This window comes from Sinohyriopsis cumingii, chromosome 10 (genome assembly GCF_028554795.1).
Source record: "Sinohyriopsis cumingii isolate HCF-2022 chromosome 10, ASM2855479v2, whole genome shotgun sequence".
Lineage (NCBI taxonomy): Eukaryota > Metazoa > Mollusca > Bivalvia > Unionida > Unionidae > Sinohyriopsis > Sinohyriopsis cumingii.
The window spans coordinates 96,894,341-96,920,631 of NC_142970.1; the positions used below are offsets into that span (position 1 = coordinate 96,894,341).

General features: G+C 36.0%; 1 protein-coding gene across 6 annotated transcripts in view; it reads right to left on the reverse strand.

Moving 5' to 3' along the window:
* Positions 1–18,215: 18,215 nt before the first annotated feature.
* Positions 18,216–26,291, reverse strand: part of LOC149790625 (cardioacceleratory peptide receptor-like) — a 132,226-nt gene continuing 124,150 nt past the window's right edge. For 5 of the 6 annotated variants that reach the window (XM_089972738.1, XM_089972740.1, XM_089972741.1 and 2 more), the window contains exon 8: positions 18,216–20,519. In XM_089972738.1, coding sequence (XP_089828864.1) covers positions 20,278–20,519 — 242 coding nt within the window. In that variant the 3' untranslated portion in view covers positions 18,216–20,277. Of the gene's footprint in view, positions 20,520–25,892; positions 26,030–26,291 lie in introns of all 6 variants that reach the window. The other variant, XR_016423884.1, reaches the window with a different exon arrangement.

The window sequence follows — 26,291 nt, forward strand, 5'->3', positions numbered from 1 at the left end:
GTGAATTTATTCAGAATAATCGATCTCACGATTGGGTATCAAGATTGCCTCATGTAATCAACGCGCTGAATAATGAGACGACTCGAACAATAGCAATGAAACCCGCAATTGCAATTACAAAATCGAATATACCCCTAAAGCGAGATTCCACAATTCAGCCTGTACTAGGTAGCGTCACAGTCAGGTATTTATATAAAGAAGGCGAGGCTGAAGGAGGCAGAAAAAGAGCAACCGATCCAACCTGGAGCGTTACAACACACAAAATATCCGCCGTAACAAGATCGTCAGGAAGACCAGCTATTTATATCCTAGATTCGTTAGCGCCACAACGCGGATTTACCAAAGAAGAATTACAAATAGTACCAGAAGATACTCAACTACCGCCAGCGTCACTAATGTAGTTTACTCGAATTCGTCCTAGCTGGGATAATTTTCTTACTCTCGACACGGCTAAATATACCAAATTTGACCAGGAAATTCTATCATCGACGATCCAAACTTGGCCATCTACGGTCAGTCCTTGCGACGAGTGTATCGTTGTTGCGTAGCCCAATTTCCACGGTGATTTTTCTGCATTTATCGCGTCATTGACAAGATTAATATCAACAAAGATAATATCATTTAGGACCAAAATCTTTTCCTTTCCGCATGGCAAAATAATGTTAATATTTTGTCGCCTAGTATTAGCTGGCCTATAGCATAACGGTACCTGCAACGTTGGAAATTTCTCGCAATGCAGCTTAAATAACATTTCCTGAATAATATCACGAATAATTTTTCTACTAGCAACGATCAGATGATCGGGACGCCACAAATTTAGAAAATCGCTCATCGGAGTCTCGTCGATTATTTTTCTCATGACGTCACACTGAATCTTATTCGGTTGTAATCGAATTAATTTTTTGAATTCGGTCAACAAAATATCCGTAGATCTATAATCAGCGTCGATTTCCTCGTAATAATCAACAAAATTTCTGAGCCATTCGTGAGGCGATTCACCATCAATAGGATTAGGTTGGCCGTGATCTCCGCACATTATCACAACGGTATTTTTTCCTTCCAGCCAAGCTAATATCGATTTTAGTATATCTAAATTTACCGTGCAAATCTCATCGAATATTATAATCTTGTTGACATATTTGTCTCCCATTCGCACCGAGTCCCATGATCCACCGCTGTATTTGAAATAACTGTGATACGTGCACGAATTAACGCCACGCTGCTTTATTTCTCGCGCTAATCTATGTGTCGGAGTCAATACAATCATATCGGAGTTCGTAAATAAATTTATTACTCGCGTTGTTTTACCGCTACCACCAGGACCATTTAGGTAGACGAATTTGCTGCGTGAAATTGGGTCAAATGCAGATGCGGCTGTCGAAGATTCCAGAATCGAAGATTCTCCAAATTTACCTTGATGAAATTCATCGCAATCTTCGACATCGGCGTCTTCACAATAATCTAGGATATCCTCGCTTTTTATCCTCCAAGTTCCCCATGAACTACCATCGGTGAAATTTTCTAGCCTGTATTGATATTTTTTATCGATATAAAATGAATCCGTCGCGACCCTTACTGCGATATCAGAAAATTTATTTATCATCGACAGTAAATTTATACTAACATAAGCGAGCATCGACGATCGTAAATGCGTATATTGCGCTGATTCTCCGTCAAGGTAACTAATCACGGTACCTAATTTTGCTCCATCAATCATAATATTCTCTCTGTTGCAAAATATTCCTCGTGATACCGTATCGGCTATTATAAAATCCATCTCGGCGTCGTTGATAAACAACCTAGCGTGTCGATGTTTGTGATCAACGGATCCACCTTGGGTAAATTTACCAATTATTTTTCTTCCTATATCTTTCGCGTTGTCACAGTCCGTCGGTAACCACACCTCGATCTGTTTCCTATACGATATAATCGCCTCGCTCACCGTCAACGATACTAACATCGACGAATCTAGCATATATCTAAATAACACCGTAGGAACCCAACGACGCTGGGAGAAATGCCTACCAAACCAAATGTAGCAAATTTTATGTAAATTTTCAGCAAACTTAAACGAAGTAACACAAGCGAATCCGGTCATGACAAAATCAGGCAACGGTCCGTTAATTGCTACCCTTGTCATTTCGCTGGTAGGATGGCCGAATTTAGCAAAATAATCTGCACAATCGCCGTATCCAAGGAAACTTCCAGGATAACACGCGCTCATGTCAACGGAGATCATATCTTCGAAATTGTACTTGGTATTCCACAATCCGCCATGGCCGTATTCGATACAACTAAGTTGAATATCGGCGAGGAATTCGTTCCTTGTAGGCTTCCATGAGTTTTTTTCTCTATGAGCGGCAACAGACGGAACTGTAAAGCAATTCGTTAGTAACTGATCGGGATTCGACGAATATTTCACCGCAAGTTTTCTCATTGACTCGTGTAATATCTCATCCCGGTAAATATCACCGCATGGCAAAATAAACTGATTGTATCTTTCTTCACTCGAGAATAACCATGTCGATATTGGATCAGATGCGCTTAATTTTTTGATATATCTAAACATGGAATCGGAATTATTATTCTCCGCATCTACCGTAGAAAATTCCGTAGAATTTTCCGTGGGATAAAATTTGACCACACGATCCCGCGGAAATATCATCACCGATTGCGACCACGCGTGGGAATTGTGATCGACAATCTCGATTGGTGCTCCTCGAGATCTATACGGCGACGAGTATAATATTTCTCCCGATAACGTCTTCACTGTAATTGGAAATTTAAGTTTTTTGCTCAACGCAGCTACATCGTCCACCGATGCACCATCAGCGACAGTCTTTGCCCACGCGTTAATTTTATCCAACCGCAACTGGGTCAAACCAGATCCACGTCGAGCGTTTTTCATATGTTCGATAACACGCTCAGCCACGCAATTTATCATCGGTGATTCTTTCATCGCAGGTAGGTTTTTCACATCCGGGTTGTTATTTAGCCGATAAATTCCATAAACGACTGCACTAGATGGATATGCCCTAGCATAATAAGGACCATCGATTCCCAATAACAATCCGGGCTTAGAATTCTTATCGAGAATAACGTTGTTCTTACCGCCACGCACTGGATCTCGCTTATCACGAATAATCCAAGTATCGTCGGGCATTTGTGCGATAAATTTTATTCCAAAGATAAATCGCTCTTCTTTGTGCTCGGTTTTTATGTACTCGATTATTTTCTTAGCTCGCTCCAGGTTCATCGTGGCATCGATGGAATTTGTTTTCCAGGTCGACCAAGTGTGAACGGCTCCGTCATCGAAAAATTCTTTCTTCGCCAGATCAGCCTCAGGTATAATATATTCTGCCTCATCAAGATCAAATACATCCATGATTATATTTTAGACAAATGTTTAAATTATAATGAATCAATGCAAGTGGATATTAATCGGCTCAACAAAATTCTGTGACAAATCCTGCAGAGGCGATTATTGCGGCGCTCATATACATGCGATTCGACGTGGCAGTAAAGGACCACAGCGATGTTTAGTTTGTCAAGTTGGCACGCGAGGAAAAACTCGGTTGTGTTTGGCCTGCGGAGGAAAGAATTATCGGGAATTGCGGCGATATTATGAAAAAAGATCCTCGTCGGTGATAACATGTGAAGAAGATTATATTAATCGATTCAAGGCAAATAACGATTTAGACATATAATTATTATATAATGAACTTGAAATCAGTGATTCCAGAAACAACAATGACATGCGAGTTTAAATCTCACCCAACGATCACTGGATACGAGGCGTCGTCCGATGGTATCTTCAGAAATACCAGAACGAGGTATCATGTCGGCTATGTTAATAATTCGGGTTATCTTATTTTTACTTTCGGTCCAGAAAAGAAAAGAAATGCATATTACAACCACAGGTTCATATACGAGTGTTTTCATGGACCCATCAAGAATAATTTGGTAATCGACCATATCGACGGAGATAAGCTCAACAACAAACTGTCTAATCTTCGAGCGGTAACTCAGAGTGAAAATTGTAAATTTGGTAACGGCGGCGGTGTACGACGACCAGCTAAGGCGGTTAAATCAATAAATAAAGAAACAAGCGAGGAACTTGCATTTACATCGATGAGGGCCGCTGCAAAATACTTTGGTATCCATATAGCCTCCGTGCGACGTGCAACAGAAAAAATAATCAACGCGACATTTTCTTATCGATTTGGCGAGTGGATCGAGTTTTCTTATATTCCGATAATATCCGAAGAAAATTAATTAAATATTACAAAATTTATATAATGAACGAGGAGAATATAAATAACATCATCGAAGCCATCGAGGATCTGAAAAAAAATGTAAATTTATCCTCAGATTTGGACACAGGTAAAATCCGGTCCGAATTTGAAACGATCGTCCAAGGAAAACTCGAATATAGGTACACGCTACCGTCAGAATACAAGTTTATAAAGAAAATCCAGATTGCCATGTACCAATCGCTTGCGACAGTCAGCGATGATCAAATCGAGGATTTCGTTAAATTATCGACGCTGGTAGAAAAAGTGAGATCGAGTTTATCTGATGAATACGAGTCAAGAAAAATTACCAGCTCGCGTGTCAGGCAGCTAAAAAAGCTGGTCGATGAGAGTAAAATTAAAATCGAAGATTCTTAAAAATCTTTGATTTTCATTCTTGCCACAAAAAAAACAAAATTTTAAGAATCTTAAGAATCTTCGATTCCAATTCTAATTTTTATTATTTTTTTTTATTCATTTTACTGAAATTGTACAATTTTCTTGTTTCTGACTACCATTTACCCCATCAAATTTACGAAATTATATAAATTGCACAATTTGACGGGTATTTACCCCAGCAGATTCACGAAATTATATAAATTACACAATTTGTTGGGTATTTACCCCATCAAAAACATAAAATTACACAAATTTCTTAATTTCCCTGATTTTTATTATTTTTTTTTATTATTTACTAAATTAATTTATTTACTGAAATTGTACAATTTTCTTAATTTTGACGGGTATTTACCCCATCAAAAACATAAAATTATATAAATTACTCAATTTGACGGGTATTTACCCCAACAGATTTACGAAATTATATAAATTACTCAATTTGACGGGTATTTACCCCATCAAAATTAAAAATTTTTACTAATTTTGAAAAATTTCCTGGTTTTTATTTATTTTTTTGGCCATTTTTCTTTGGCGGAAAGATTACGATCTCACCAGCAAGTTGATACTTAGTGTTTCCCCGCGTATATCAAGCAAATTTCCGTTTTGATCCGTCAGTTTGAAATTTATCTTCGATAATAATCGATTGTGACATCGCAGATAAAACGGATTTACTGGCTCTTTTATTATCAAAAAACCCGGAGATGCGCTAGGTGAAAACGAATATAAGATAAATCCCTGCTGTGCCTGCTCTGACACAGACGAATCCACGTTGTAGCTACCTTCAACGACGTCCGCGTGAAGATAAATCGCGATAACCTCCGTTATATTGACGATACCCGGCGAGATATGCCGTCCCTGCCCGGCAGGATCATTATTGTGTTTGAGAATCGATTCTGATTGTATATTTTTAGTCCACGCGGCATGTAATTTCGGAAATAAATCATCGATGGTATCAGTGACGGATTTTCTCATTTTATCAACATCATAATCGGGAAATTTGAAATTTGGTAGCGTTTCCTCGGTTAATCCGAATACTGTCATGAATTTTTGTTTTTCTCCTGAATTTTTGATCAACTTGAAGCTGCTAATAGGAAGAACATAATCGGCAATTGATATATCATCAATTATCGCCCGAATGAACATACCATGATAATATTCAACATCATTCGCGAGTTGATTTAAAATCTTCACGCGTTCGATAATTTCGCTACATGAACCTGATTTATTTAAGATGCATTCATGAAAGGATTCCCGCAATAAATTTAATTGTAATTTATGTTCTTGAATAAATTCGTCGATGGTTTTTCTTACCAATATACCGTCTACGGGGGTTATTATCCTGTTAATATTGGTAGCGTCGAAGATTTTCACACCGGGGGGAATTTTGGGAAGAGGCAACCACGAGAGAATTCTTTCGTCCCTAAAAGTAAAAGCGAACATTACCAGGTTAAATTTGTGGTTGTTCATGAGATTAATGGCGCTGTGGATTATAGGTTTATGTCTGATATCTCCGTACCATCCTTCGTCGGTGGTAAAATCTGATTTTTTTGGCTCCGGTAGTTCTGGAGGAGCTTCTTCGTGCCAACCTGGAATAATAAAATCAGATTTTTCTGGTTTTGCCAGAGGTGCGATTTCGGGCCAACCTAGCACTGTCCTAATCGATGACTGGTAAATATCGACGACATATGGCGATTTTACTTCGATTATCGATGACAACGTTGGTTCGTGTGCTAATATTTTTATTCCTGGTTCAGCATCGCCGGTTATATTTGATATCCTATATGTGAATTCCTTGTCGACTTGCTCAATTTCGTAACTGCCTGTTGGTATGCCAACGACGATCCAATCGGGAGTTCCATCGGGGCGGTTTTTATTGGCAAAAACAAGCGAATTATTCGATGATAATCTACCAAATGATTTCGACCTAACATTGGGCCAGCTGTTATAGACGCGTAACTGTGACAGCGCAATTTCCTTGACGCTAATTGGTATTGGAAAATCGATACTAAATTCTGGCCTGGTTGAGCTTGCCGATATCAGCGTTGTTATCGACGGTGTCGTGTTTGTCACGATTTGAGTTAGTTCCGACATTATTGATATTCATTTGTTCAATCTCAGAATAGATATTTACTATCACAGAAAATTCGAGATCGGATATAACGCCGTCGTTGAGACTCTCAGAAAGCAGCGATGATAATTTCGAATACGCCTCGTTGACCTGGGATAGTTTACTCGTGTACAGAGACAATTTTTCATTCGTGCATGATGATATTTTTTTTGCGATAATATTGAGAACACCCGCGATTGTTGTTGTCGACGAGATTATTATCGTTGCTACGATCGGCGCGATTGTTGTTACCGCGGATAAGATTATTCCCGCGCCGGCAATTATTGCGCTTACAATTATTGCGCTTACCGCGTACACAGCAACATCGATGGCAACTAATCTGCGCTGATATTTTTTTATTTTTGTTTGATATTCGTCGAGGAGCTTTTTTAGCGAATCCTGCCATGAACGCGTCTGATTGTATCGGTAATCCGATGCGGTCATTTATTAGTTAGTTTATCTAACCAATTGCGTGTATTCCGGATAAATATTCGAAAATTACTTGATAATTGGCCATCATCATGGTTCTAATTAGTGGTTCTAGCCTAAAGGTTTTTGTTGTATTTTCAAATATAGTAGTAACAAAAAACCCAGGATAATATTCACGAAGATCATAAATATCGTCCATTATTACATTGAATTTTGTCATAAAGGAGATAATATATACTCGATATACGCCAGTAATTGGCGAAGTAAAGCTAAATGTGTTATTCTCAGGTGTCCACTCAACATCTTGTATTTTTACCACAAATGGTACATGACAACTAATATTTTTTGTTTCTACCTCCGCTGGTATCGAAATACGCGCTAATATTCCAAGATTCATTGACGATATTTTTGTGTTAATATCGCTAATTTTTGTAGTTGCGTCAAGAAGTTTCGCACTTAAATCTCTAATTTCTCCGTCGTACACCGATGTATCGACTTTTTGACGCGCCAATTCACGTACCACGTTAATTTCCTCGTTGATTTTAGTAATATCCTCGTTAATTTGTTTTGTTTTCTCGCTGAGATCGTCGTGTAATGTTTTATCGCTTTTCTGACTCATTACGGTTTTTATCTCGGTAATATCGACGAGAATATTAGTAATATCCTCGTTGATTTTTCTTACTTTATCGCTAAGTTCATCGTGCGATGCTTGATCGGCTTTTTTCTTTGCAAGCTCGTCTGCGGCGGTGGAGATATTATCGACGGATGTTTTTATATCTTCCTCAAATTTTTTGCTAAATTTAGCTAAGGCATCGTCGAGTTTTTTAAGATCGTTATTTAGCCTGTTAAGTCTTTTTGTCACTCTGTCCTGAAGATCGTCGTATAATGTTTTATCGGCCTTCAGAAGCAACGTTGCTGATAGCTCGTTGTCTTTTTTTTCCACATCCGCGATATTAGCCTTCAGGGGTAACTTCGCTATAATATCGGCGATATCAGCGATGGATTTTGATACCGAATCTGACAGGCTAGTAAATTGATTAATGCGATCGTTATATTCGTCTCGCTTGATTATATCGGTTATTTTCACGTTGCTGGTTTGTAATCTTCCTTCGCGGCTCTGAAAAACAGCAACTTCGCCAGGATCTACTTCTGACAGCGATAGAAGATTATTAATATCATCCCTTGTGGCGAATTTTGATAGATCGACGTCAGCTACTTCTGCTTCCTTCTTCCTGTAGATAAATCTACCGTAAATATCAACCATGATATTTACCTACGGCGTATTTAAATACAATCCTATGATACGGGTCGGATGATTTTGAAATTGCATCAAGGACATCAATTGATTCTGGGCCGCATATCGGTGGATCCATTAACGTCTGCGTCGGAAGTGTCGAATACCAAATTGGAATATTTAACTTTGACACGTAATTGACGAATTCTTTTGGTGGCGCTAATCCGTATGAGTCAAAGTAAACAACTTCGCTAGGATTAATCGCGTAGGCGACCCAATGTGTGCCAGGGCCGGTATTTGAATCGAGATTTATTATTCCTGTCTCGGTGGGGTTTGGTTTTTCTGGTAGTTGATCCCGCATAAATACGCCTCTGAAAAATTTTTTTTTTTTCTTTGCTTCGCTGAATAAATCTAAATTTGAATAGGCCGTGCTAATCTTAGGCCGGATCCGTACGGGGGTCGTCTTAGATAAAGGCCGCTTCCCTTTTTTTTTACCGTATCGCCCTCCCATTACTTTGTGTACTAGTTTGTCGCCTACAGCTCCGGCCGCACCTAATCCTATCGCTTTTGCAATTGCCGGAAGAGCCCCGGTTAATAATCCAGGAATAGCAGCTAGGAAAGGGAAAATTCCGCCCGTTTTGACCATGTCTCTGATGGCACCTATACTAAGATTCACATGAACGCCGGAATTCGCTGATTTGGCTTTGGTGAAACGTTCACGTTGACCCCTAGTTAGCGACAGTTTGTTAGGACCGCCCTGAATTTGATCATTTTTCAGGGTTAATTTCACACCGCATCGCTTTGCTGTTGCTGTTTGGAGTTTTTTCATCTGACCCGGGGTCAGAGTTACGCTGACGTGTTCGTATGGCATATTAATAATCGTTTAATCTAAATTTAGAAAATCTAGATTTTTGTCACATTTTCTCGACAGGAGCGTCGATGATTCTCATTCTGCCACTAATTCCTTCCAAGATCATTGTTCTATCGCTGAGAATAACCGCGATCGCTTTGTGATTAAGTCCACCTGTGTTAATTCTGGCTTTGAAATGGATATCAACGACAGATTGCTTTACCAAATCGAGATGTTCCAGGGAAAAGTAATAGATAGGATAAAATTTATTAAAATCTAGCTGTGATATTTGCAATCCGGTATCGATATTTTGATCACGACCCATGAAACTTAACAAGCGATGATACGCGCGGGCCGTAGAATAGTTGGCAAAATCAATCGATATTTCCTCCGATGGTTCTTGTTGCCCGTTTATTCTCAACGATACGTTTGTTGCTCCAATGTGATCAAATATCATGTGACTGTATAATTGATGATATCTACTAGTACGCAAAAAAGCGATAAAGATATGCCTAGGCGCAGAGGTACCTTGCTGCGATGCAATACGCCAAGTAAAATCACCGTTAATATTGGTGTTTATGGAATCTGTTGTTGTTGTCAGCCATGACATGATAGATTTACCACCTTGGTTCATGAATGATAATAATTTTTCTTCCTCGATTATTGATGGAGTTATCGCTGGCATCCACAAAGTAAATTTAAGTAATCTTACTATACCGTTATTATTCGCGGCATCATTGGGACCTATCACGCCAGTAGCGTAATCGACAGCACCTTCTCGCCAGATAGCATCGTTGCTATTTTCCTTTCTGACAAACGTAACGGTGTGTTTTGCTCCGTAGATAATTTTCCTGAAATGTCTGCAAAATCCGAATATATGGGATAACGGGATAGCACAAGAGAATCTTCTGTTACCTGGTGCTAGCATAGACATTCGCGTGGTAAATCCGAGATTATAATCAGGATAAGAGTTAATGATCATATCTTCGATAGCAGCGGGAGCAGCGGCGCGATCGTTGGGTTGTCTGACAAGGAACGGCCTATTTTCGGGACGATTAGTATTATCCTTGGCAAACATCATACTAGGGCCAGCTGATCTAGTAAAATCATCCGAGTATCTAGCTAGGCCTATTATCGTCGTTGCCAAATCAACATCATTGGTAATTGACTCAATTTCTCTTCCATCAATCATATAAGTGGCGCTCTTGAATAATGCCATAATACCGTTGTTAACAAATCCGACTCTAAAATCTGCTCCATAATTGGTGCCATCCGTTTTAACAACTTCCCCAACAACTTCGATATACGCCTCAGCTGGGAGAAAATATCTTGTTGTATCGTGAACCTGAATTTCCAAGCGATTTCCAGTATTTGGTTCAACTGCGTCGTACGAGAAATACTGGAAATCTCGCACGGATGTGTCTCTACCTACAGGCTCGTCCATGTCGAACACTTCGTTTGACACTTGTGCGAACATTTATTAATAAGAATTTCATCTAAAACGAAGACCGCTGCCCGAAATAAAACTTGTATTTGCAACTTCCTGTACTAGATCATTTATTTTTTTATTTGCTGCGTCGTTTATAACTTTACTGACATCAGCGGGCATTTCTCTGGTGCTAGGTAATTTGACAGGCTGCTTTTTTTGCGCATTAAGTTTGATATTTTGCTTTTGACAACATCGAAGCCTTTACTGGCCAAATTACCAACGCCAGAAATAACAGTCTCGCCGATCTTTCCTATTGCTTTTGATGCGATTTGCTTAGCTACAGGTCCGATTTTAGGGACTATCCTTGTAACAAAACTTTTAACGATATCACCTAATCCGTTGCCGTGAATATATTTATATACAGGCAATCGAGAGTTAACTATGCGGACCTGTCTAGGTCTGCGTTGATGTTTGTGAACAATCATGTTATTTCAATTGTGTTGTTTTAATCGATGAGTTCGTCAACGAGCTCTTTGTAAATGTAAGAATCAATGACACCGCCGCTGAATAATCGCTGACAAATATCTGAGGCCTCGTTGATTATTTCATGAGAATTATTTCCGGCTCGTTTTCCTCCGATCAATATTTCGAGGCGAGATACATCGTTGACAACGCTGTCAGGGCAAATAGTATATCCGCTTCCTATTTTAGTATCTTGTGGTGGTGGCGTACCTGGGGGGTGGGATCTCCCCCTGGTGTCGCGGTTTTTCCAGGATATTGTGGTGATGACAATGATGATCTTTTTCCAAGTATTTCTTGATATTCATCGAGCTCCTTTTTAAAATTTGAATATCCGATATCGAATAAATTCATCGGTTTTCCTAAACTACCAAAATAAATTAACTGCGGCCATGTTCCTGGTCCAAACGAATCAATATACTCTTTTTTCAAGTAGTATCTTTTATTCGCCAAATTATAATTCGCAGCGGCATCTAATCGTTCAGCATCATATTTGAGCTCATCGATATGGTCTTCTCTCAAATAAATATCAGCAGGTTTACTATAATCAACTTTTCCTCTTAAATGAGATGCAATTTCCTCATCAGTTAATACTCGATCTTCCTTGTCCGCAGGTTTTTTGTAGTCGCTTGGTTGAACTATTGGTTCCTGAGGTTGACTTCTTACTTTTGGTCTGGCCCCTAATTCCTGTGGTTGAATATCTTCTTCTTGTGGTTGAATATCTTCTTCCTGTGGTTGAACTTTTTCTTTTGGTTCTGTTTTCCTTCTTCGTGAAGTTTTAGGCTTTTCTTCTTTCTCCTGTCGTCTTTTTTCTTTCGCTTGTTGAATTTCTTCTTCCCTTTGTCGCCTTCCTTCTTCCGCCTGTCTCCTATTATAATTATACGTTTCCTTTGCGGCTGTTAAAAATCTTCTGTAATATGGATCCGTTTCTCTCGCCTGTGATTTTCCCGAGTAAACTTTATATAACATATTATACCAATTTTCACGGTTTGCGTATCTTTTTTTCCCTATATCAGTCAGATATCCTCTTCGAATATCAAAATAATTTTCCGCAAATTCACTAAATTGATCTATATTACTATACAACGTCGAGAGCGGCTGTGATATTATTCCCCATCCCTCCTCGGTGAAATTTTCTCTTAAATTCTCGAGATGGAACGCTTTTCTTCCTATAGGTGGTTTTCTTCCTCCAGGTTTTCCTTTACTTATTTTAAAACCAATTGCAGGGGTTCCTCCTCCTGGTTGTTGCCCGTGTTGTTGTGCTAGTATTGCTAGTCGTTCCGGTAATACTCGTGAATGTTCCTCGATACCTTTCAACATGGGAAGAATTCCGCGTTTCTTCATATCTGGATCTTTCACATCACCAAATATGACTCGCTCGGTTGTTTCGGTAACTGGCTTTAACCATTTTGACGATATCTCGGTAATTCCATATTGCGTATCTTCGTAATCACGAACATTTTTCTTGAATAATTTTTTTACTGGAATAAGTTTCTTTAGTGCCGCTAATTGTTCTCGCGCTAATCTAGCAGAATGAGGCTCTCCAACTGTGCTAGTTTTCGAACTCATATTATTTTCAAGTATATTATTTTAATGCGACGTAAAATTGGCCAAAGCAGCCCCACCATGCAACAAAAAACAACAAAATATTCCCTTCATTTATTTTTCCTGTCTCGGATGCTATATTTACTAACACACCGGCGCGACCAACCGATGCATCCGGTCTGAAATGCATGAAAATTAGCTCCCGTAGAAGGCGTTATTTCTGCTTTCTGAGGCTTCTACGGAGAAAGTTCTCGTAGGAAGGTTTATTTTGGCTGGACGCACTGGTCTGTTCAACTTCCCTGCTGCTTATATACTCATTTATTACCTTTCAAGCCAGTATGATTAGGCATCTACCTATCTGTAGTACAAAAGCTGATAGTTTTCGTGCAATGGCAGAAGAATTTGTGAAAATTGTTGCAGCCTGTCACATAATAGTAATTTCTTGATCACTTTACTTTCATGTGTGTCGTTCTTTCTCTGAAACGTCTTTCTAACTATGACAGACATCCAAAGATTTGGGTTAGTCTACTTTGAACACATGTCGTAGTGTACGGTAAATTCTCTGTCCCATTCGCAAGGTATTCCGACTCTCCCTATGTCATTTGTTTCATTCCATACAGATGGCACAGGAAAGCTTCTCTTACCAGCTAGGGGTTGACAAAAGAGTAAAAGAATTATTGTAGTCCATTCCGTTAACTCGAAAACACATAGAAGACTTAAATAATACATTTGTGGTTCTAATAATAGAGGCCGCAATACATGATATGGCTATAAAGACTTATAATCTATATACAAAAACGTATGGATCAAAGGATGTCAATGAAGCGTGTGAAAGAGCAAGACAGTTTAGAAGGAAATGGATTGAAAATAGGAGACCCATGAGCATTGGGTATGTCACCCACAATCAATGCACAGATGCCAGGAGTAAATTTAAAAACAATCCAAGAACAGGCTACGAATGCATACAGAGAAAGCTTGTTGTATGATATAACTGAAGCAGCATGGTAAGATTTTTCTGGAAATTGTACAATACAAGTAATAGGGGCGAAAACTCTAAAAACTAAACTTTTATGAAAATACAGCATACAATACACAAGATATAGCTAACATATTTGCCATATAATTTAAAAATATATATGTTCCATATAATACATCATTAAATACTTCATTCATTAGACATACGATAAATAAAGAAACCGATCTTAAAGGCTCCGTTTCGGATGTAAATTGTACACTTCATGAAATAGCAGCATCTATAAAACAACACGAGCAACGTTAAGCACAGATAATAGATACTGTACTGTACGAGCATTTAAGATATGGGGAGCCGAACACTGATAGAAGTTATTACAAATCTGTTCATTGCGATATTAAAAATGATATATGTCATTCTCCTTGAAATAACTATAATGCACCAATATACAAAGGTGTTAAAAAGTGTAAAAATAACCCTGAAAACTACAAGGTTGTATCTTACTACCTATTTTGTTCAAACCATAACTGTGTATATATTTGACTTGATTTATGGTACATAATTAAAATACAAAATATAAAATACAAATTTTCCTAATACTCAACATCTTATCATGAAGCTATCTTCGCTAGAATTAGAATCAAAAGTCTATGCCGCATATCTGGATATAAGGAAGGCGGTTGACACTGTATGGCACGAGGGCCTTTTCATCAAGCTTGCCCTATATGGAATTTCTGTCAAACTGATCTATGTAATGTAGGAATCCTACTTTCATATCTATAAGATTACAACCATAAATATCACTAAATTTGAACATGAACGAATCAGACAAAGTGTCCGCCAAGGCGGAGTGCATTCTACGCTTCTATATGTGGTATGTATCAATGATATGTTCAATATGTTAGAAGGTTCCAAAGTAGGAATAACCGTAGGATCAATTACTTATGGAAACCCTGCGTTATCTCATGATATCATCCTTAATACAACAAGACCTGCTCATTAATAAGCATTGGTTGATATACGTGCTCTGTATCCTGGAATTTAAAATCAAAGAAAGCATGCGTTGCATTATGATCATCAAGAGAAACAGACAGAAGAGAGATCGTAAAGTTAACTTAATTCCCGATTTTCAAAACTACGGAACACGTAGGTATCTCTATGAGCGGTGACATAAACTACGTACCAAACATTTGAAAACGCATGTACATATGAATGCAATCACTATATTCCCTTATCGAGACTGAGGAAACATAATTCAATCCTTTAACCACCGCAAGTCTACATAAAATTTGTTATTCAACAACTCTTTATGATTCCGATGTTTGGTCACAGATTGGATTGAAATACATTAAAAGATAACACATATATCAGCATCAATGTGCTAAGCACATTCAGGAATTCACTCGTACGACAAGTTCTGCAATGATCGAAAACTTGCTCGGACTATACAGAATTGTCCCTGAAATTGATAAAAAGAAAACTATTTCTACTTTCCAAATGATATCATATGCCTTATAATACATTGTTTAAAAGACTATGTATAATGAAATTGTATACCTTCTATGCAGGAATGGCAGTATCAAACAAATGGGATGTATTCCCCACATATATGGAATTGTTTACAAATACGAATTGAAAGACTGTATTTATGTATACACAATAACACATATCCGGCTAAGAAGCAATGGAAGCATATCGCATTGAACACCACACATAAATATGAGAAAAACCACTCTAAGCATATGTGCTGTAAATCCATCCTATCGAAGATTCACAAAAATATATCATTCTTTTAAACCCGCCATTTTGTGGCAATTACATAGGTCAAACAAAGAGCTTAAACAGGTCAAAATGTTGGCCAGGTTTCTGGTAACTCCATGCTGTGTGACACTTTATATTTGCCAACGTTGCAATACTTCGTACACTGATGTTACTGCTCAAATGCTTATCTCGTTTTCAAAAACTCAAAGAATACGTGATCTGTTTTGGTCGCATATTAGCAATAATTTTGATCTTGTACTTGATGTATATCTTCGTAATATATATGACGAAGAATTTGTTCAGCACTTACAAGGAAGGGAATTCCCATACACTTGTGGACTGAATGACCCCAAAGTCTGTTGCTGTATTTTCTGCAGGAAGTCTACATGCATTTTGTAACTAACCAGAATGTTTGTTAGCTTGTTACGTTTTATGACTAACTAACGAAAGGATGACAAATGAATGAATTAATTCAAAATTATCCCGCTGGGTTACATCACAGATGACATCACAACAATAATCGCTATATAACTGCTCATACATTTCGATGAAAATCTCTTCCAGGACAAAATTTTTATAATTGTTTTGAGTATCTCTTATGTCATGTCGAGTTAGAGAATATAGGAATGATCCATTTTATTGGTAGAAAATGCTCTCAGGATTACACACACACAATATATATATATATATATATATATATATATATATATATATATATATATATATATATATATATATATATATATATATATATATATATTTGTATGAAAATATGTATGCGTTTGTGATTTATATATCGAATTCTACGACTTGTTCTTAACATTATTGTGTCTGTACAAACTCCTTGTGATTAATCTCTGAAAGGAAGCAATCATCCAATTAATGTGGTATTGAATGCTAGAGCACGACGAGTTGTCAGCATTAGTAATGTCGGATCAATAAGATACGCTAAGCACTGATTCATAATCCGGTTTTTCTGATGCTAAAATCAATACTGATCTAATAGTCAAGATCGAATTACTATAAAAATTATATTTTTATTAATTATCCATCAATTGTCAGATAAATTAATAAAATCCTCTCTGCCCAAAAAAAAAATGAAATTGCGAAAAAATGAATTTCATTTTCTTGAATTTCTGACGAATGTAAGTTTTATGTATAAAGTGTGTAACAACAGTCAGACTATGTGACTACAATAACTGTTAATACAACGAGTTCTTCAACACACGAGGGAAGTAGGCCTACATATGTTATCTACAGTTATTGTGCATATGTAAAATTGTGTATCACGAATGGATTCATCAGAGGAATCACAAAGGAAAGGTTGTATCCTAAGCCAGGATTATATCATTTAATATGGTTCTGCCTGGAAACTGTGAAAGGCTCGTGAATAAGTATACGTGCATTTTTCATATTACATCACACAGCACATTTTCTGTCTCACTCGATTTCCCTATTTATTTATTTATTTATTTAATTACTTATTTATGTATTTATTTATTTATTTATTTATTTGTTGTCATTTATTTTTTATTTTTTTTTTTTGGTTTTTATTTATTTGTTTAGCGATACTTGTGTATAAACTTTGTACAAAGAGGAATCTAGGGCGACATCCGAGACATCTCAATCTTCATAAAAGTAAAACAGAAAAAAGCAAATTGTTGGAACTTAAATATGCAACTTTGTTAAAGGTATGCCTCTCTTTTGAATTTGCATATTTGAACCTACGACATATTTACTGACATTTGTTGACTTGAAAAGCAGCAAAAAAAAAAACATAACACTGTATTGTTCCGTTTGTGTTAAGATGGGTTTTCGCTGTCTGTTCCTTTGTATTTCAGGATTTTGCTGCTTCTGAATTTTATTTTTTATTTTATCAATTCATTGTTTTTCCGTTCTCTTTTTTATGTGTAAACAGCGATAGATTTTACTTTTTTCACCAAGTTAGGAAACACCTGGAACAGATGTATCGTTGTTGCAACGTCATAGAGTAAAGTCTTGAAAGCATTCTCTACAATGCTTAATTTCTCACACATCTAAATCAAGTTTTAATTTTTCTTACCTCGATGAAAAACCCTGCCCTTTTATCCTCAGAGACATCGAAAGAGATATGTTTACATATTATGCATAAATTGGTGGAATGTAAATAAGTCAGGAAGTAATTCAGTTAAATCAAAAAGAAGATACACCATTATAGATCTATCCCTCGGATTCTGATAAGTTGTTTTCTTTTGATTGTTTTACCTCGTTATCGTTGAGGTTTATCGGAGACAAAAGCAATATATTTATTATTCGGTTGTTTTGACAGTGATTCGTTCCCTGTTATAAATGTACGCTTTAGGTTCCTGTTTATATTATGCACATTTATCTCTTTTGGATGTTGGTGAAAACATAATCATGTTATATATATATATATATATATATATATATATATATATATATATATATATATATATATATATATATATATATATATATATATATATATATATATGTATATTTGCGAGGATGTAACAACACTCTTTTGAACCCACCATTTTGGATTTCTTTCAAAGTGTATTGTCTCTACACCTTAATGTATCTACTAGTCCTACGTTCCATTTCAGTTTGTGAGTTGGTAGGACTATAATTATATCAATTTGTACTTCCATTTACCCCAGTAGTAATGCTTCTATTTTATTGTGTTTCCATAACAAGGCATCGGTCGATTATGGACATCAGTGGTGATGGAAGCTACACCTTCGGTGTGCATACTTTGTATATGCAGTTTTTGATAGGTTTGCACCCGTAATAACGCTAAAGTATAAATAAAACGGATGTGCCTGAGTACTGGAATAAGTTGCTGTGGGTTTACAGAGCTAACACCAAAGTTTGACGTCTATTTTAACGCTGACTTGTTTTCGAGAATTGCCATTAACCCCTACTCATACGTAACCGCATTACGAATAACCTGGGCATGCTTTGACATATTTGTTTCGCGAAAACGTAATGCTAGCGATTTTAAAGAAGAAGAAGTAAAGCGACAGAGAGACTGAGGGTTACAAGGAGAGAGACATACATAGAGGGAGAGAGACAGACCCCCTATTTGAAAACCCCAAACCAATGGACTGAGAAAAGGAATTGATTACGCTGGAATGAGCGCTCGTAAATAGTGGATGTATTTCCTCTATAATTTGTTGTTTAATAGCAGACAAATCGTCCAAGTGATGCAAACGTAAAAAATAGAAATTTCATACGTATATGCTTGGTGGTATTAAAAGCCATGGAGAATGTGTTGTTTCATAACTGACAGCCAAACTAGATGATCTGTTCAAAATAACGTATTTTCTGCTAGGCGGAAGAAAATAGATTGAATGTGCCATAAACCTTTATAGACAGAGACAACAAATAGATAAATCGATGTGATGGTACGTCCTAGTAAGGATTCAGCTGGGATTAAACTTGCAGTGCTATTTATGCTTCAAACCCACTGCCTTCTTTCACATACTGCACTTTCGGCGTCCCAATTATTCTAACGTCTAATGGATATTTTAAGGTACTTATTAGCGATTGTTATAAAATATCAAGTTTTCAAGTCTGTTAAATCGTCAAAGGATATGACTTTTGTCGTTTTAAAGGCAAAATACGTACATGCATTAGTATGTTTTATCACAGATTTTATAGTATCTATTCGCATATACAACTCTATTAATGTACACTTCGCACGCAGTTTTATGTATTCAGATAGCAAAATGAGAGAGGGACTTTGAGCGAAAGTTTGAGACACTTTAGTATTGTATCATTTCAAACATTTATCCTTCATGTAATATCTACATAAACATTTCGTGACAGTTTACATAATGGAAAGTATAACTATCATAACGCAACAATTTTTTCGCAGAAAGAAAATATATTTGAAATCTAAAGTAAGAAACCTTTATAGACACCGTTGTACACAGATCTCTCCGTCATTTAAAATCATATAACCCCTTGTGTTAATACATCACTATATGTTTTAGTGTAGCTTGCATGGGATGTTTTAATGCAAATATTTTATTCACTTTATATGTATTTAAGTATGTATACCTACCTTTCATAAGTATTGTACAATTCAATTTATATTTAAGCCATAAATAAATCCTTCACATGGTTTACAAATACTTATATAGGTCTATAACATCACAACCTTTCTATGCACTTTACCCAATAGTTTCTGAGATATGGATATTCAAAAATCTGTCGAATTATGATTTAATGAAATGTATGTTTAAATAAAGAAAGATGTGTTATAGTAATTGGTACTTATTTGAGATGGCTTATCCGTTTCAGTGACTTCATAAATATGCATGCTATTATGTATTTGCCTCTTACAGGTAATGAAGCTTTTGAAGATACAGGTATTCGCTAACTGAACTACAATTAGTTATCATTACTGCTGCATGTACTTCACTAGTGATCCACAATTAGTCATCTTCACCGGTGAAGCACCTTATGAGTGTTTCAACACTGACCATTTCGTTTCGTTGAAATACAAGCATTTATTTGACTTTCTATTTATCGGTCATGGTCTTGAATTTACATGTAAAATTTAACAGACACTTGACATAATTACAATCCTATGAAATGTAACCAGCTTAACTATTTGAGTATTGGTCCATCGTTTCTTAGCACTGAAAAGGAAGATATCTTTTCGTTTGCAGCAACAACGTCTTTGCAAATATTATCTTTGGAATGTAGATGATATGTACGGTGTCCTTCCATCAGACTGTGTCATATTCGGTAATTTGATGCAAATTGGAATTATATGCTGATGACCCATCCGTCTTTTTGTACCATAACCCGAACATTTTAGTGTTGAACATCATGAACGCTACTGGGTTTGCCACGCTGTTCAATGGACACAAAACCTGCATAAAATATGTTGGTCCAGATTTGTAAGCAATCAGTTCATGCACTCCCAAGAAGTTGTACAAAAAATATGGAGTCCAACATATAATAAACGCTGAAAGGAGAATAAAAATTATGTTATTCACAATGGTAACAAATAATTCATTGCAATGAACGAAGCTTTTATCTTGTCTCCGGCATCATAACGTTCTTTTTTTCTTCAGAAAAACAATTCTATTTTGTAAATGTGAAAAAATACATAGCATATATTTGGAGTGAAATCACTGCTTCGTTTCAATGACAATTCATAATAGCTAATTACCTTAGAAGCCTAATATCCTCAAGATTAGTCATTATTTGAAATAATTCATTCTGAGCATGCATGCGAGTGTATACATGTGACGCAAATGAATATGGTAGAGAAAGAACAAATGTTTCAACAATAGCAACCTCACATAGGTGTAATAATATATATATATATATATATATATATATATATATATATATATATATATATATATATATATATATATATATATATATATATATACATATATATATATATATATATATATATATATATATATATATATATATATATATATATATATATATATATATATATATAATTGTGTTCCTAACTTTTATCCATGCTTACATGGTGTATTTATGGTCATGAAAACAAAATGTTCAGATTGATAAATATTAACCATGTTTGCAATTTGCATATATTTTGCTTACTGATATTGCAGAATGCGCTTAGTGACAATATTTATGTAAGGCACATTTTGAATGAACAAAACAAGATGGCGGGGATGTAAAGGAGCAGTGAAAACTTAAGCTTAAAGGTAGCAACATTGTTATATTGTCTAATACGTTGATCTTTACATTTATTTTATCCACATGTGGATTAGCTTTTCTTGAAGTTAGTAAATTATGTATGATACACAAAGAAACAGTAACGTCAGCTTTATGAAATGTAACCCGAGTCACGTAAGTGCCGAAAAATCACCCAACTCACAACAACTCGGTAAACATCCATCTGTTTATTCTGAATTCAATGCTACTAGGGGGGCCAATCCTTGAAACGATGAAACAGTCAACGATGGGTCAACCATGTCAACACCGTAACATCAACCGGTTCGTATGTGTGTCAGTTGAAATTATTAACATTATTCATAGTTGCATCAGAAGTCAAGATTTCATTTCAGTTTCATCCTGCTGTAGTGCAAGCGATGCGAGCGATATTCGAACAAATGGTTCATGTAGCTATGGGAAAGTGCAATAGTTCATAGATCAATGCACATCGCAATAATTCTATCCAGCCTCTTAAGAAAGGACTTGATGAAGAAATTACTAAAGCTGCAGAAATATAGGAAGAAATTGATGTCTAACGTTTCAGTTGGATGAACTTGAGAACAAAGGTTATTCGTGCAAGAGGAGATGAAAGGCGACCTTGACAGGTTAATTCTGGTAGAAAACTGACCAAATAAGGCATCATTCTGGTGCAAATACCTTGGAAATTGAAGAATGCAAAAAGATTGAAACTTAGTGAACCTTTGATTGAAAGATCTACTTGCAAACTACAAAAGATGGTTCCAGAAAGATAGTCATTACAAAGAGAGTCATTAGTATGACAGAAATCTCAGAGGCCACAAATATACAAACTTTATATAAACCTCAAACATTTATATAAACCTAAACAAAACTATATAAAAGGATTACATAAATAGATGCTACAGAAGGTGAAGAAACCACACAAGGAGGACTTAAAAATAAGACAGTGTACAAACACATGCTGACCGAATCTAGTGACTATAACAAATTAGTTTCATTGGAAATTTTCTCTCATCTTAAAATATTTGACAGTAAGAATAACACATGAATTATCGTCTAAGTAAGTTGTTTTTCTATACCTAAACTATCCCACCCACATCCAAGTGTCTATACAATGCGTAAATAAATAATGATTTTTAAAAATATTTTTTTTGCTTCCTATTTATCATTTTGTTTTTGTCATAAGTAGTTTCTAACTGAAATTTCTGAGCAGGTTCAATAAGATTGATATCATGGCTTAGACACCTAGTCATCGGATGCTAGGATTCAGAAGTCGTTCTGGTTTACCCCATCTATTTGTTGGACTGTACCAAATGCATAGTGTTTTGGATACTTAGTTTCCATAGGATAAATACTGAACTATTCCTCAATCCAGCCTGACGCCTGCATATGTAGCAATGTTGAGCATTAACGATGTTTTATTTGCGAATCTTCTAACGGTTATAGATCTAAGATCACTACAAATAATGACTTTTAGGCTCTTGTGTACACAGGTTGATTATTAATATCCACAGTAAGTAAGCAGTCGTACAGATCTACTAGAGCGTAATACACATTATAAATCAAAATGTTCATTTTTTGCTAAATAACTCAGAAATGTCCATTAGAAATGCATATTTTAACTCACAAATAAGAAAATCAAGATAATGTGCGCATTTATCGATGTTTTACGGAAAACGCTCTGGAAATATTTGTATACTTCCGGTAAAAATAGGATTTCCGGAATTTGACGTACTGTCAGGAAGTCCCTCCAGTTTAGCGTATGTGGGGATGAATTTAGTGATGATTCAAGCGAATTTACGGCAAATTTGTCATGATCATATTCGTTGTGGCAGGAAGGTGAACTTCTAGAACGTAATGAATCTTAAAAAAATTCTGCTCGCTGAGGTTAGACAGTACCAAGTTAAGCTCGAACGAGACGAGAACGTGAACCAGTATCCTAAAGAGAACATAGGGCATAAGGAGGTTGAGTAGCGCTTGGGCAATTTTTATTCTGGCAATTGCTATATTCATTCTGGTAATTACTATATTCATTCTCGTAATTACTATATTCAATCAGGTAATTACTATTATCATTGTGGCAGTTATTATTATTCTTTCGCTAATGTTATTTCGAGTTCATAATGAAAAGATAAGGGCACGAATTTGGGCGAAACTTGGATGTATTCAGAGCAGATTGTCATGTGGGCGTGTTTCATCAGTAAATAGTGATGTTAAAAGTTATAGATCTAAGACTCAGACTGTACGAGGTGTAGAAATAAATTCTTTATTAACTTTTATGACGTGTTTGTTCTTTTAAACCGTGATGAAATGCAGACCCCGAATGTACTTTGGATGTGATTGTTTACTACCCTCCACATATAGTAAAATTTAATAATTTTATTTTTACAAAAAGTAATCATAAACATGGTATAGCAAGATGTTCAGCAAGCATATATTTTCTCTGTGGGTCTTGGTGTATAAAAATAGTGGCAAAGGAAGTATACATAATTATGGTGAAACAAATCTTAATAATAATAATAATAATAATAATACATTGATGATTATTGTTATGTTATTGTGGTACAAAAGGAAGAACAAAAGTCTAACCATGCATCACATATACGTATATATCAAATTTAAACATGCAAGAGCTTCTCGTACATTTTACCCACAAGTTTGCTATCTAACACAATAATGAATGATGAAGTGTATTTACTATGTATACTGGTGTACCTGTGGAAATTGCAGCAGTAAATAAATAGTCGAGAAGTGTAGATGTTGTAGAGAGATTATGATTTGGAATAACTGAGGTCAGGGTGGATTGTTGTAACAAGATAACCGGGTGGGATTTTCGGATTCACAACAGAACACTTTTGACGATGATATAAATACAACGTTTAATAATGGATGACTTGAATGAGCCATAAATTATGAATATGTGCGTGTATATATAATCCAAATATCGGATTTAATTAACATAAGAACGCACAGATTTAATTATGAAAAATACAAATAAATCAATTTAGCAAATACAAAAACAAGGGGTGAATGGTTTACAACGATTTGACAATGAAACGATGGATATAGTTTACTCAGGTAGTAAACGATGTAAACTTTTACTCATGTAGTAAAATGCATTCCCTCAGGTAGCGAAATTATGTTGATAAAAAGAGGGACAGATATACAATTTATCTTTACAGTCCCGAAAGATACACTGGGATTTTCGAACCCCAAAATTAGCCCACGGCTAACAAATTACATGTCCGGAGATACACTTCATCATCAGAACACTTTGTTTCAGCTCCACGGCTGCTACAGTTAAGCTTCACAGCTGCTACAGACTCCGGGCACTCTGAACACTTCGAAACACTCCGGACACTCCTGACATTAGACACTCGGGACACACCGGATATTAGTCACTCAGGACCCCTCGGACATTAGACCCTCCGGATACCCAGTACATGAGACAGCTGAAAATATATCCAATACCGTGTACTATACGTAACACGGGCATATAAGGTAAAACGTAATGACGTTATACACGGTCAGTTATAAAGATCACATTATCAGCACAATAATTACAAAATGACATGTTCAAAAATAAACCTAACCCTGCTCGATAAGAATCCTACTATATTAAACAGTTCTTTAAAAAAAAAACATGTAGCTTTACATTACTAATATAAATCCCTTGCTAAGTCTCAAACAAGAACAGAAATATGTGCATTATACTGCGTACACCAAAGCTGCATAGCAAACATACAAAAATAAACGTGGTAATACAGTAGTTATAACTTGTACACTAGAAATTAATAAACTTACATACCTCTACAGCTGAAGATGTGCAAATCCTTGAAGCAGACTGTCGGCTGACAAGACTTAACCGTATTGTAAAGAAATTTACGTACGGTGAGGTATTTATACACAGACATAGTCTGTGCATTGTAGGCATTCGGTTAGTCCCATCGAGATCACTTCGCACGTGCGGCATGGGATGAACCGAACTCACTATTTCGAAATACGACACAATATACATCAATCACACTCGGGTATCGTTGTACCCAAAAAGCGAAACCAGACTACATTTATTCAATAAATAAAAGAGTTTAATTCCGTGACAATTGTATCTTCGATCATCCAAGATTTCATACACTTTGCTTGGATGAATATGTCCTGGAAAAAGCATACTGTGCCTACATTCAGCAATATGGAAATTGCAAAGAAATCCTGTCCGAGTACATGAACACATGCTGGCAAAATATTCTTGCAGTAGTTGATTGCTTTATATGCATGTGAAAGTTATGCTTAAAATTCTTTTTCATAAAATCCTTCCTTTATTAACAAAATGTATCAGTACTATCACTTTACTTGAGTGTGGAAGTTTTACCCAAACCTTTAATTTTGAGAATAGATCGTGCTAAAATCCTTCGTCCATTATCTTGGAAATTCTCATGAATTTCTTTTTAATACTCTGCAATTTCATTTATTGAACAGATTCTATATTATGACATTAAAACATATTACTGTCTGTTCATGTTCACATTTGATTCCTTTAGTTTCCTAACACTGGATGTAGTAAAATCTAATTTTATGTTAAAGGCATTGACTCTGAAAACATGAAATAAGTAACAGAAAACCGGGATACATGAAATAATATAGCTTTATTCACGTTTTAAAATTTGCTGTATACTCTATGTTCAGTCATACTAGATACATGGCTGCATATAGATGGCAATAACTGGCTATCAACTGACTACGGTTTCCTGACCACTTCCTCCAGCACTGCCATCGATTCTTCAACAAAGTCTGAAAAAAAAAATGTTAGCCTAGTAATTCAAGAAACTGAAAAATGTCATCTACTGTCTATATTCATACTGAAAATTTACCAAAGAGAGGTAATGGAATTGTAAACAAGACTTAATTAGTATTCTAATGAACATACATATTATAGTCTAATGAATGAGTGAGTGAATGAATGAATAATAATAATAATAATAATAATAATAATAATAAATGTTTTGGTTGCGATATATGATTTTGAATATGTGCTGCAAAAATAATCTGTGTT